Raw genomic sequence first — 12605 nt, 5'->3', positions numbered from 1 at the left:
ATTCGAACTATTAGAAAATTTCGAATCCAGATGATTCGTATTCGAATCATATAAGTATATTGTCAAAATAAAATTATATTTCCCGTTAATAAACAAAAGTACATGTTAATAGGTCATGTTAATAGGTATTGCATTCAGATAACCGTTCACTGAGCGACTAAATAGTCAAAAAGTTTATTTTTAATTTTTGACATGCTTTGTGACCCTATCAAACTGTAAGTATAAGTTTGAATATGCGTAAAATAAAGAAGACAAGTACACTATAATTTAGTGCTAATTAAGTGCTCTAAAATAACGATAAAATATATTGCGCATGTTGCAACATATAGTGGGCGATCAATTGTTTCAGAACAGTATCGATATATATTTAAAAAAAAAAAAAAAATTGTGCAAATTAGAAATTTGCACTTGGCTTCCTCATAGAGGAAGCTTTAACTTCCGAAAATTTGGAGATATCGATCTATTTCTAATTTTATTATATTTTTCAGTCTTTTCTACCCCTATTTCATATATAATTCTTTTAAATTCGGTTGATTAGACAGTTGATTAGACTTAGCTTTATACGCGATCAAAATCTCCGAAATTTTAAACGTCTGTAACTCCAGAACTAATTAACCTAATTAACCAAATAGTGTAAATATAGTCAATGATATCAATAGTTAACGTTTCGAATAACTAACTTACCTAGTCTTCTTCAGAACAAACCTGATAAACTTACATGTCATAAAATAATTAAAAAGATGAGTAGATAAAAATAAATACCGAGTAGTCAAAAATAAATAAAAAGTTGTATAATAATCTCATAATAAAGTAGTTAAATACATAAACGGAACAACAACCAAACGTATTGCGCTAAATCAATAGGATGAAAATCTGGTTCATGGGTCGCATTTAAGTACAAAAGTGTAATAATCGAAAAATGAGACAGTATAGTTTGAGTTACAAATAAAACTAAATGTTGTAACAATTTTCGCCGTTGAAAAAGCACGAAAAATAGAATCCCCAAACTTAAATTTGACATCCAAAGAAATGTAATTGATAATGGTGAAGAAATGAGAATCTGATCTCTCGCAAATTCAAAGTAGACATTACAGGAAAAGTTTTTTTCCCCTTTTTGAGACTGGCATTTTATTAATCACATTGTATAATTCTTTTTATATCAAAATTTGAAATAATTACTCTTTAAATTATACAGGTTTTCTATTCTACTTCTTGAGCGTTGATAAGGCTTTGCCAGAAGTCTTTCTGACATACAAATCATAGAGATTCACTTCAGTTTATTTAAGAGTGTCTAAAAAAGAATCATAAATCTCTCTTGACACAATTACGCGTTTACAGTATCTTTATCACTCTTGCTTCTAAGAAGAAATTGAATAATTACAAGTTACAAAAGTGTCCGTTGAATCTTTGGTGTGGCAGTGTACTATTACACACATTTTTTTCTCGTCGTCGATTCTCTCGCCCTACCGCACTCTCGACTAAAGTACTACGCGCGAAACAATCTCTCCGTTATCTTTACTCGTTCGCTATCGCTCTCCGTCGTTTTCCAACGTTCGAACGCGTCGTCGACGGTTCGCCCGTGGTTATCTCTGATGGTGCGATCGGTGATCGGTAGCAGTTTTTCAATGATCTCGACGCCCTCGACGAAGCCGGCTACCGTTGGGATCGCCCGGTGTAGGGCCGTCCTACCGTCCGCGTCCGTCAAGTCGGCCGTCGCGCCGCGGCGCAACAGCAGATCGACGACTTGAACGTGGCCCGCGCAGGCCGCGCGGTGCAAAGGCGTCGCTCTCATGCTGCGGGTGCGCGCGTTCACCTTCGCTCCGTGCTCCAGCAAAATCTCGCACACGCGGACATGCCCGGCCCGCGTTGCGTAATGCAGCGCGGTGTAGCCGGCGGAGTCCGTCGTATCGACGAAGACGCCCCTCCGCAGCAGCCTATTGACGCGATCCACGTCACCTTCCAACGCTGAAAGAAATTGCACGAAAAGCTGGGGCAAAAACCAATTTGAACTTGTGCATTACCGGCCCTCTCAGATAGAACGCCGTTTCTGATGGCAAAATCGTTCCCGACGAAACTTGGAATCAATTATTCCTTAGCGAAAAACCGTAAAAAATATTATAAATAATGTAAAAATAATATAAAATTCTAAGAAGTAAAACGGGATCGATATGAATCTTACAATTATGTAATTAGAAAAGATGTGTCATTTTCGGTCAGACTGGGTAGCCTAATAATATTTCTGTGTGAATTTTTGTATACTTTTTCAACTCATTGTTAGACCGATTATTTGTCGCGGTCTTGAACTCAGCTTTTTGTTGGAGAACAGTAGATCCATTATACTTAAATTGACAATATTAATCCTTAAATGTCACACCTCTCAAGAATCTCGTAAATGACATGAGGGGTCTAAAAGACCCCAGCATGAAAGATGTCTCCTTACTCATTGATTTTTTTATCTTTGGTTATGAAAATTTTTTTCAATGTTGTTCAAGACTTAGAAAAGAGAATAAAATGCTTATATTGTTAAAATTTCAATTTCAACATAGTATAAAAAATTAAGTAAACTGAGTACTGCTAAGTGTACAAACGGGTAGGTCAATCACTCAACCATCATCAATGGGAGCATGAGCTCCATTTTTGGCAAGAACATTTGAAAACATTTCATTCTAAAGGGTCTGGGGTCCGCTGGACCCCACGGGGCATTTAAGGGTTAATATGAACTGTGCCTATTATCGCCCTTGTTCCTAATTCCGCACTCTACGATACTGAGTCTGTTACGTGTCTGTTGCATTCTGTCGGTGGGCAGTGGAAATTGTTGAACAACGCTTCTTTCGTTTTACTTTAGTCAAAACTATATGATATAAAGTTATAAAGCATAGCGTTGCAGGTCACAGTTTGAACGAGGTGTTTTGAAATTTTTCAAAAGTCTTGTGTTTATTAATACAACAAAAAAGCTATATGTACCAATTTCTCAAAAAAATATGTGATAGTGTCTAATTTTATTCTTATAAATTGAAAATATACGTGGTTGTGATTTAATCGTTTATGTTTCTTCACGTGGTATTCCTAATTCCGTCCTCTTAGGAGTATTCCTTATTCCGCCCATTTTTTCTAACTGGTCTGCTTCTAGAATACCTCTCAAGCTCCCTCAGCCTCCTGTCCAATAAGGAACGGGATCTTTTGCCGAGAGTAAATCGGTCAGGCGGGAAGCCTGACCACATCATCCCACTCACTATAGTCCGTGAAACCCCATGGGCTTTCTTAATCGTTAAAATGGGATACTTTCACCAATCTCATGTACCCTATTTTAAATTGTGTCTATTTCCATGTATTGTGTGTCACAATTGTATTTTTAAAAGATGTATAAGGGTGCGATATTAGGATTTTTTTTTATATTGTCTCTTTTTTTGTTTTTCTTCAGAAAAGATAATTAAACTAATTAAAGTAAACGTTGAACACATTCATGTTATTGAGATCACATTACGACAATCCTAAGAATAAAATGATCCGATTTAGTTAATTTTTTAATCGAAAAAAATTTTAGTTTTATTAAATAGAGTGCGATATTGGGCACAGTTCCCCTTAGATTTTAAGAATCTATAGATATTGCGCATAAATCCATAACTTTTCTTAGCTTCAAAAATTATACACGTTTTCGCAATAAATTTCGCATTTAAATTTGTACTATGTTTTCGCGAATCATCTAAATATATAAAATAATGACAGAGTAAGTAGAATTATTTCTCTATATATTAGAATTATTTGCTCTGTAAGGCCGTTATAAGACCGAAACTGAGTGCACAGTTCAAACTGACCGTTCCTTTCATTTTCGGTCTGTTTATAACGCTCTCTTCATCGTTTACTATATAATATCTATCTTATTTCAAATAAGTATCCATACCAACACTTTCATTTACCTGCTGACCAAATCCCACGTTCGAAACTGATCTCGTCTATAGTCTGGCAGACATTGTACCGTGGACTGCCCAATTCGCAACACGTTTTGTGATCGTCAGAGTGCTCCATATTGTTTATTATACCTGCAAATGACTGTTAAAAACCCTGTATTGAGTTTCACCAGCTCAAGTATATGCACGCATCTGTTTGAAAAAGAAAAAATCGCTTCGAGTTCAAAGAAGGCAAGATTTTTGGACGTGTATAAATTTCATGACACAAAATGCACTCTTTATCGGTATATTTATTTCTTATACATTATTACACGATCATGTACAACGTCCAATTATACGCCGAGTATATTGTGTATAACTGTCGTACGTACAAAATATAGCTTCAAGTGTGAAAGAAACTATTAGCTATACATAAATATAAAATTCGTCGCATCGAATGTTTTTTGCGCAAACGCTGCAAACGACCTATATCAACTATTCAGACTGTCAAATTATAACGCTAAATTCGAGGCTAAATTACTCTTTCCCGCCACCAACTAGACTTTTGATTTTATTACTTATGTATGAAAACTAACATATAATTGTCACGCTACGAGATAACGATTGCTTTTTATAATTTCATTTGATTCCATAATAGATCCAGCTCTTAACGAGTACAGGAAACATCAATTACAATAGATTAACATTTGGATTAACATTTTTAATTTGCAATAAGATCTTTCGATTAAAATTTACAATTTGCAATATAATCTTTAGATCGGCATTAATAATTTTGCAATAAGATTGACAGACGTAAAGCACAAGTAAACAACACCACATTGTATCAGCTGTTTTTCTTATTGGTTTTACACTCTTAAACTCTTTGGACCGTGATCGATCCGGAATAATATCTCGCATATAACAACAATAAATTGTACTATAATTGTACTATAAATCACCTATTAAAGCACATGGTAGGAAAGAAACATTACATAGATACTATTAGATAATACTATGCTATTAACTATACTATATAAAGGTATAGTATGTATAAATAGAATTTGCACGTATAATAAAATTTCGTTCTCCACAAATATAGACAGCTTGAAGCCAGTACGGGCCAATTTGGTGCAACAACGTTGCACCAATTTGGCCCAATCTGGATCCTACGAGACACGCGTCGTAGACCCTCAAAAGCATAAAAAAACCCAGTTTCCACGCAACGAGGTAAAGATATCACAAATCATTGTACAATTAATACTTTCGTATTGCATATAATAGATATAATGCAATCAATGCACATTCCTTTGGTCTGACGAAATTTCCGCGTCCGCTAAATTATTATCTACAATACGATTATTTTACATGCAGAAGTGTTTACGTTCAATCTTCGAAATCATGCCCCCCCTTCCCCCAACAGTCTTATCATGATTATACAATTTTACCGCGTCATTTTCAAAGTTGTAAAAGAAACTCAACATTGCTGCGGTACACAAAATATCACGTTCGATAACGTAAGAATCCTTGTGTGATTTGTGTGATTTCGTACAAGATGTGATTTCTTACACTACCGTGTAAGTTTCCTAAGGGAAAAAGATGGAATATCTTATTTCTATCTAAAGTTGCACTTCACATATACGTACCGTCCAATTTCGTAAGGTACAATCGATTATCTTTGAAAAATAAACCCTTTTTAATTGGTCCGCACATACATACATTTAAATGTGTGACAAAATTTCACCGAAGCGCTGTTACAGTCATAATTTTAGGCAAACATTCATATATGCGAAAAAAAAACAAGATATTGCAAATCTCATCGATTCGTCGATACTAATTTCTACAGTTTGATTCACAGACACATGTATATATAAGTCGCAAGATGTTGATAATTCATCGATTTATCGACACTAATTTCTACAGTTTAATTCATAGACACATATATGTATTAAGTCACAAGATATACATTTAGATATATAATATGCTTGTAGTAAGGCCCATTTTTATAGCACTAACTTTCCCGCTGCAATGTCCAAAGTATCTCGGCTTCTCCGGTACTACAAACAACTCGATAGCCGAGCTCAGATAAAGCATTTATAACGGAGAACGGCGTGCCTGAAATCAATTTCGCAATGTAAGTTCCTAAAAGATGTCCTATGAAGGACTAACAAAATATATATATTACTATTTAGATCATAGTTGGTTTTTTCCAAAACTTTTATAAATTATAATATTTAATTAAGATAATAAAGTCTCGTATATCTCTATTAGATTAATTAAACTTTAAAAAAACTATTTCGTCATTCTTTGTCGATAAAATATTTTAGTAATATTACTAAATAATTATAATTGTTACAAAGGACGGATCACCCTCACGAAAAATCCAAAATCTCATTGGCTAATAAATTCAAATTAATATTTATTTTAATCATAGATATTTAATCAACAAGTTGCATTGGAAATATTATTGCATTGGAAATGTTAACTTTTTAGCTGCATACTTCTTTCAACTGGCAAACAAAATAAAAATACATGACGATATACTTCATCCCGATTAATTTTATGTTAAACAACATAAAATAACGTTAATTATATCACTATTAATAGCCACAAATCTTAATAGATTGTCTACAATTTTAATTGATTTACGAATGCCTGAATTTTTGTTACATAATTTTTGTCGCAAATGAAATTAAGGGTATTCCCTGATGATTTCATACAATCAATGATTTACTTTACATGTTCTTAGAAAATCATGATTTTACAAAATCGTAGATAATTATACAAGTTATTTAAATTTCTAGCGTTCGCCATAGCCGGTGATTCTATACAACTGACAGAGATTTCACAATCAAATTGACTATCGCTATACTCTCCGCCATGCACATGTGCATATTTTCGCAAGAGATTCGCAAAGAGATAGCGTTTGCGCGCGAATAAAAATTGCATCGTAGCCGAGAGAGATCTTGCATCTTTTCGGGATTTTGCGGAGCGGTCCGTATACAACTGTCTGGCGTCGTTGAAATTCAAGATCATTAACCTTTTATCATAATTCCATTCACGACATTCGGGCTACTGGGGGACAGCGGGAAGCGGCTGCGTAAGGCCGACGCCTCGTTCGGTGGTAAACCGAAGACCGCACAATCGGTCGCAAACGGGGACGCTTTTACACCGATGTAATAGAAAGTGTCGTCGTCCTCGTCGGCGGTGTTCTGCTTTTTGGACGTGGTTGTCGTTGCCATTGCCGCGCTAAAAGTATCGTTATACCTCGTTGTGCTTTACTTCTAGAAGAAAAGCAAACGTGACGCACGTGAGTGACGATCGGAGCCGTTTATCTCGAAAGTAATGAAAGAATCACTTCGAGGAGTTTCTTTTTGTGGGACTTAATGGAAAATTCAGGAAAACATCTGCGATCGCGAGGTGCTTTTATTATCACAAGAGTCTTCTGTCCGTGATATTCTCTCCCTTCGAATAGTTACAGCAACGTTCGATCAGAATAAAAACGGGAGTCCCTCATTGAGCTCCCGTTGAAGTTTGATATAAAAACGCGATTAGTTTTTGAGTTACTTTAAAAATATTATATATGGAGCTTCAGAATTCATATTCGTCAATAAAGAAATAATTAAATTAAGTTTACATAAATAAAATATTTTAAGATTTAAAGTGCTTTCCTGGACAATAAAAAATTCTAAATTGTTTTTCTAACATCTTACACAATTACCTTATAAAGAGTACAATTAAGGGCACAATTATCTTGTGTAAAAAATGATTCACACGGACGAAATATATATCCTGAGATTATACATAAAAAAATGTGATTTATAAACTCACTTTCAGGATAAATGGCACATTCCGATCGAATGAAACGTTGTTGGGGCTGATACGTTAACGCGATTCACCGTATCTCCAATAGAAAACAAACAATTAGGAGGTAGTAGCAAAGTATTGAAGAAATGATATAACGAGAGATAGTACATAGTTACTCAAATTTTATCAGAATAACAAGCACTTCGGAGGGGAACAAATGAAAGTTTGACGGCAAATTATAGTTATAATTATTTTCTGTTCTTTTTGTTATAGATATATTACTTAGACTATTGGAGATAATTTCTAAATAATTTTTTTTCTATTAGGAGAATGTGATATTAGCACATATATAAACATACACATAATGTATATGCAAGTGATAATGCTAGAACTACGAACTTTCAATGAAAGCTCGCGTATTTTCCGATAATGCATAAAATTCTGAGTGAAAAAACATTACTATTAAAGTTTTGCGATATTAGGTGACATTAAATACATTGTTTATGATTTTCCTGCATATCGAAACTTCTAAATACAAAATATATAAATATGTGCAGCTAATTACAGTATACATATCCCGTATCACATAAAATATTTTCTTCAAATATATTTTGAATATTATTTTAAACTATTAATATTAACTATTTATATTAAAAATATTAACTTGAAAACTATTTATTTTTATTATAACAAAATATTTTTCGTCAAATCGTATAATTCTCTTTATATGTATATATTTTTTTAGTAAAAAATAAAAATTTATTTTTATTTATGTTATAACTCAGAATTTTATACGAATCGGAACATATATGAATTGCTTAATTTATAGATACCTATATTTTATTGCTATGGTGCAGAAAACAAGTTGTTACATATGTGTGCGCAAAATGCAATAAAAAGTTTTTAGAAAAAACGACAATAATTATCGTTAATTACATGCATATGTAGCATTTAATAAATATAATGTCAAAAGCAGAAAAATATTTCATTCCTTCTGTTTCAATATAATTATAAAATATTCTTTGTCATACTTTCTTCTAAGAATATAAGTATAAGTCGTATAAAATTCCATATTCTTTCATCGGAACACCAAGCAGGTTCTCTATTCGTTCCTTCTTTTTCAATCCTATTTCATATTCCACCTACATATTCAGTCTTCTTTCGTATCCATGTGTACAGAATGGAAATGTACGCGTAATCAATTTAGGGTAAGAAAACGAGCGAAAGATAGGAAAAGCTACAACAACGCGCAATTAAGTAGCAAATGTGAAATGTAGCGAAAGAATAGCTAGAAAAGAAAATGTTGCATTTACTGCGATTGGAGAGAAAGAGGTCAGGAAAGAATAAGGAATCGCTATGTATAAATTCTTTTTATATCATATTCTTGAATTATTTTAAATAGGCAATGAAGAGATTGTAGTCCGTACTTAATTATGTTACATGCAACATCATTTAACTCTTTGTTTTATCCAATTAACTGCTTCTCGTGCTCTTTTTTTAAAATGCATCACGATTTCGTGCGCTCATTTCACTTATCTATATACTACGATTGTATTATACGAGTTTGTCGAATCACTAATTTGCTTGCCGACAAAGGACAAAGGTTTCCGTGAAAGAACTATGAGATTTTAGGCAGAAATACACAAAGAGGATAATATATTGAATGGCTTCTGCCCAATATATGAAATTGGATTTCTTTCATTTTACTTTTACGACTCTTCTATTCATTTTTTTTTTTTTTTTTTACAAATGTATGGGCGGCGACCGACCACACGAACACTGGCAGTCGGCATATCTTTGACAAGCTATATTGTACATAATGAAATATTAACCCAATTCAAACATCTCTGAGTAATGCAGTTGACAGTTACACGTAATATACGCGGGGATAAAGGATCTTTTTTATGAATATAAGCGTAATAACTCGATAGCACAAAAGCACTAGCTAATACAGCATATAATTTTATATCGCAAACTTATTTGATTTAGATTCCAGTGATACTTCAAGATAATACTGTCATATTTCTTTTTTTTTTATTCTTTATTTCTCTGCGGATAAAAATATCTGCAAATATCAATATTATGCTATCATTTTTATTAGACTCGCCAGACGTGTCATCATTTTCTATATCAATGTACTTATATCGGTCAATTAATTTCATATAAATGCTTTTAATTGATTTTTTTGTTACATTTCTTCGCTGTACTTGTTTTACGCAAGGATTAACTTGTTATACGGAAGGATAAACTAATTAAGGAACAATAATTATCCAACCCAAGCAATAATTCATATGTTTGCTAGTTTCAGTACGACATGCTGTCCCTGAATTAATTTTAATGTATGCACATGCTGTAACAACTTGTTTACGTTGCGAGAATGAGAGAGAGAATTAAGATTGTCAAATGAAGACTAGATAATGAAAGTAGGTGAGCTTTATCTTGGAAGCATTAGAATGGTTTTGTGCCTAATGAAACGTCACACTTATACTATTATATCAGGGTGCTCTTGAAGTAGCAATAGACGAATTTCGAGCCATACCAGCTTTTACAACGGGCTCAGGTTCGGGTTCCGCGAACTCTTTTCTCATAGTCCACATGTACTCATTATAATCCTGCTTAATGCTAGTACTGGACGATGCGACGACTTTGTAACCGAGTACCTCTAAAGCAGTCAATATTATGCAAGGATGCTGCAAATATACTATCGTCGAGTCATCGCAATATCCTATAGAAGAGAAGCGACCCAGCTGGTCTATGTCAGCCGCTATAACATAATTAAACATTACTCTCACCTAAAAATCTTGGATTTGTCACACCTGCAACACATTTCTAGCTATCATTATCAGCTCTAATCTTCGAGGTGTGTCAATTTACCCGAAGTGTACGTTACATCTTGCTATATCTCGCAACGCTATTTCTATTATCTGGTGCGTGTAGAAAGATTAACTATACAAAACGTGATACAGAGCTCAGAAATATATGACTCACGTGTCGCGTTGCGCGTTATCTAATTGAAAAAGTTTTTGACAAAGCAAAGCGTAACATGTATACATATATTTGCGAGTAAGGGCGAATACAGAGAGGAGTTTTTCGTACCTTTAAGCCCTGACACTAAAACCCTCCAGGGATATTTATGACTGTACGACGCTAGGTTACCACGTACTAGAATGTATGGCATCTGTAATAGTCGGCTAAGACAATCTGTAATAGACGACATCCCATGGATATATGTAACGCATATTCAGATAAATGTGTTAGACCTCTCCACAGCTGCTAATCTGATACCGATAACGAGATCTATTACCGTGTGCTAACTGATGTGCGCTACAATTTGGAGCGCACTTATACCAGAATCTTAGCTTATCAACTTGATTCATAAAAATTGAAAAATATCAAATAATCGACAGGGTCCAGAGAGTTTAGAAAAATCGTCACATCGCAAATATCTTTATTTAATTTATTCTTATTGCAAAATTGATAGGCCAATCACACTTATCGATTAATATTATTTAAAAAAAAATAAAGCAATCTAAAAAAAATGAAATAATTGAATAAACTAAAAGCTGTGCTCAATCAGACGGATTGAAAATTAATCAAAAAGAATGAAAAATTTCCAGAGATATTCAGGAGAATCGATAAATATTTGAGGAATGTGCTGACGGAGGTTTCTTCAACTTCCAGCAAGTTTACCGAATGCTTATCGTTAAGAGCCTTTAGTTTATTTAATCCTAACTTTTTGAAGCACACCTAAACGTACATGTACCCTCGTTTTGTGACAATTAAGCGAACGAAATTCGCCAGGCAAAACGTGTACGACGTTTACAATCGGCATTTCATTTATTATTCAGAAAGTTCTGAATAATAAATCCGAATGTGTCAAACGTGACTCAGAAAAAGTTTTGCTTTATCACGACACATGCGTCGTACGAATTCTCCTGATCGCCGTTGACGTATATATTGAACTCTTACCAATAAGCGAAGAGGGACGAGGAGGAGGACCGAGAGAGCCCCGAAGAAACGAGCGGCTTACGAAGTTACACGCCCTTTCAGCGATACAATTCGAACGGTCGGCCACGTGCGTGATATATCAACTATCCTATCCTTTCCTTGACCACCGTTTTACTATCCGAATAACGTACTATTTTACCTTGAAAATCGCTCCTACCGTTAACGCGTTTGGATTCACAGGTGGAACGAACACAAAAGTACGCAGTACTCGATACTTGATGCCCAGAGTCAGGGTTGTTGTTCATAAACGCGAGAGACGAACTAGACGCGGAACGTAACGTGAGGTTACGAACGAAAGGGAGAGGCGGCGCGTCCTGATTGGCTGCGTCATTTTTGTCCATTCCTATCAATGGCTATGTTTCGATATTCACTGCAAGTACTGAAAATCTATAGTTTGCGTCACGTATATTATAGATTTTCAGGACCGGCAGTGAATTTCGAAACGCAGCGAATGTAGGTTATAGCGTTTTTTCTTGGCTGCACTACCGCCCTGCACTGCCCTGCATACCCAATAGCGTTGCACTAGTGTTGCACTAGTGTTGCACTAGTAGGCGATAGGCTGAGTTTCCACTGAGTGCGTCACGCGTCGCGTCGTCCGAGTTGAACCAATCAAAACATCCCATTTCGATCCCGTCACAAGAATGTAATGAAATGGGATGTTTTGATTGGTTAACTTGTGACGACGCGACGCGTGACGCGCTCAGTGGAAACTCAGCCATAGTGCACCAAGAAAAAACGCTATTAATAAGGGTCAAAGCACATAACATGGCGTAGCGATATACGACGGTCGTAGTCCCCGACCTGACAGATCAGGATACGCCAAAGCTTGTGCGTTAAGGCCTTCACACACGAATCGACGGAAGACGTAAGACGTAAATCGTAAGGAAATCCACCAATCAGAGTCGA

The 12605-nt window shown here is 34.9% G+C and overlaps 2 protein-coding genes across 8 annotated transcripts; both read right to left on the bottom strand.

The window, feature by feature from the left end:
- Positions 1 to 776: 776 nt before the first annotated feature.
- Positions 777 to 11950, bottom strand: LOC112452122 (ankyrin repeat domain-containing protein 39-like). Of its 2 annotated transcripts, XM_025012181.1 has the most exons (3): positions 11839 to 11950; positions 3918 to 4050; positions 777 to 1965 (listed from the first exon to the last, which is right to left on the bottom strand). In XM_025012181.1, the coding sequence occupies exons 2-3, from the start codon at positions 4024 to 4026 to the stop codon at positions 1487 to 1489; spliced, it is 588 nt and encodes a 195-aa protein (XP_024867949.1). In that variant the 5' UTR covers positions 4027 to 4050; positions 11839 to 11950; the 3' UTR covers positions 777 to 1486. The 2 variants fall into 2 exon arrangements, 1 of the variants encoding a protein (XP_024867949.1); XR_003040458.1 differs by lacking the exon at positions 11839 to 11950 and having other exon boundaries at positions 1882 to 1965; positions 3902 to 4003.
- Positions 4181 to 11922, bottom strand: LOC112452123. 6 transcript variants are annotated; one of them, XM_025012184.1, is made up of 5 exons: positions 11661 to 11922; positions 10788 to 10892; positions 10231 to 10455; positions 7716 to 7788; positions 7079 to 7168 (listed from the first exon to the last, which is right to left on the bottom strand). In XM_025012184.1, exons 2-4 carry the CDS (start codon positions 10867 to 10869, stop codon positions 7718 to 7720), a joined length of 378 nt encoding a protein of 125 aa, XP_024867952.1. In that variant the 5' UTR covers positions 10870 to 10892; positions 11661 to 11922; the 3' UTR covers positions 7079 to 7168; positions 7716 to 7717. The 6 variants fall into 6 exon arrangements, with proteins under 6 accessions (XP_024867954.1, XP_024867956.1, XP_024867955.1 ...); XM_025012182.1 differs by lacking the exon at positions 7716 to 7788 and having other exon boundaries at positions 6949 to 7133; positions 11661 to 11921; XM_025012185.1 differs by lacking the exon at positions 7716 to 7788 and having other exon boundaries at positions 7046 to 7168; positions 11661 to 11918.
- Positions 11951 to 12605: the final 655 nt, after the last annotated feature.

Source organism: Temnothorax curvispinosus, unplaced genomic scaffold, assembly GCF_003070985.1.
Source record: "Temnothorax curvispinosus isolate PA1 unplaced genomic scaffold, ASM307098v1 QBEX01002968.1, whole genome shotgun sequence".
Lineage (NCBI taxonomy): Eukaryota > Metazoa > Arthropoda > Insecta > Hymenoptera > Formicidae > Temnothorax > Temnothorax curvispinosus.
The sequence above is the reverse complement of the archived record's forward strand: the minus strand, read 5'-3'. Positions and strand labels throughout refer to the sequence as shown.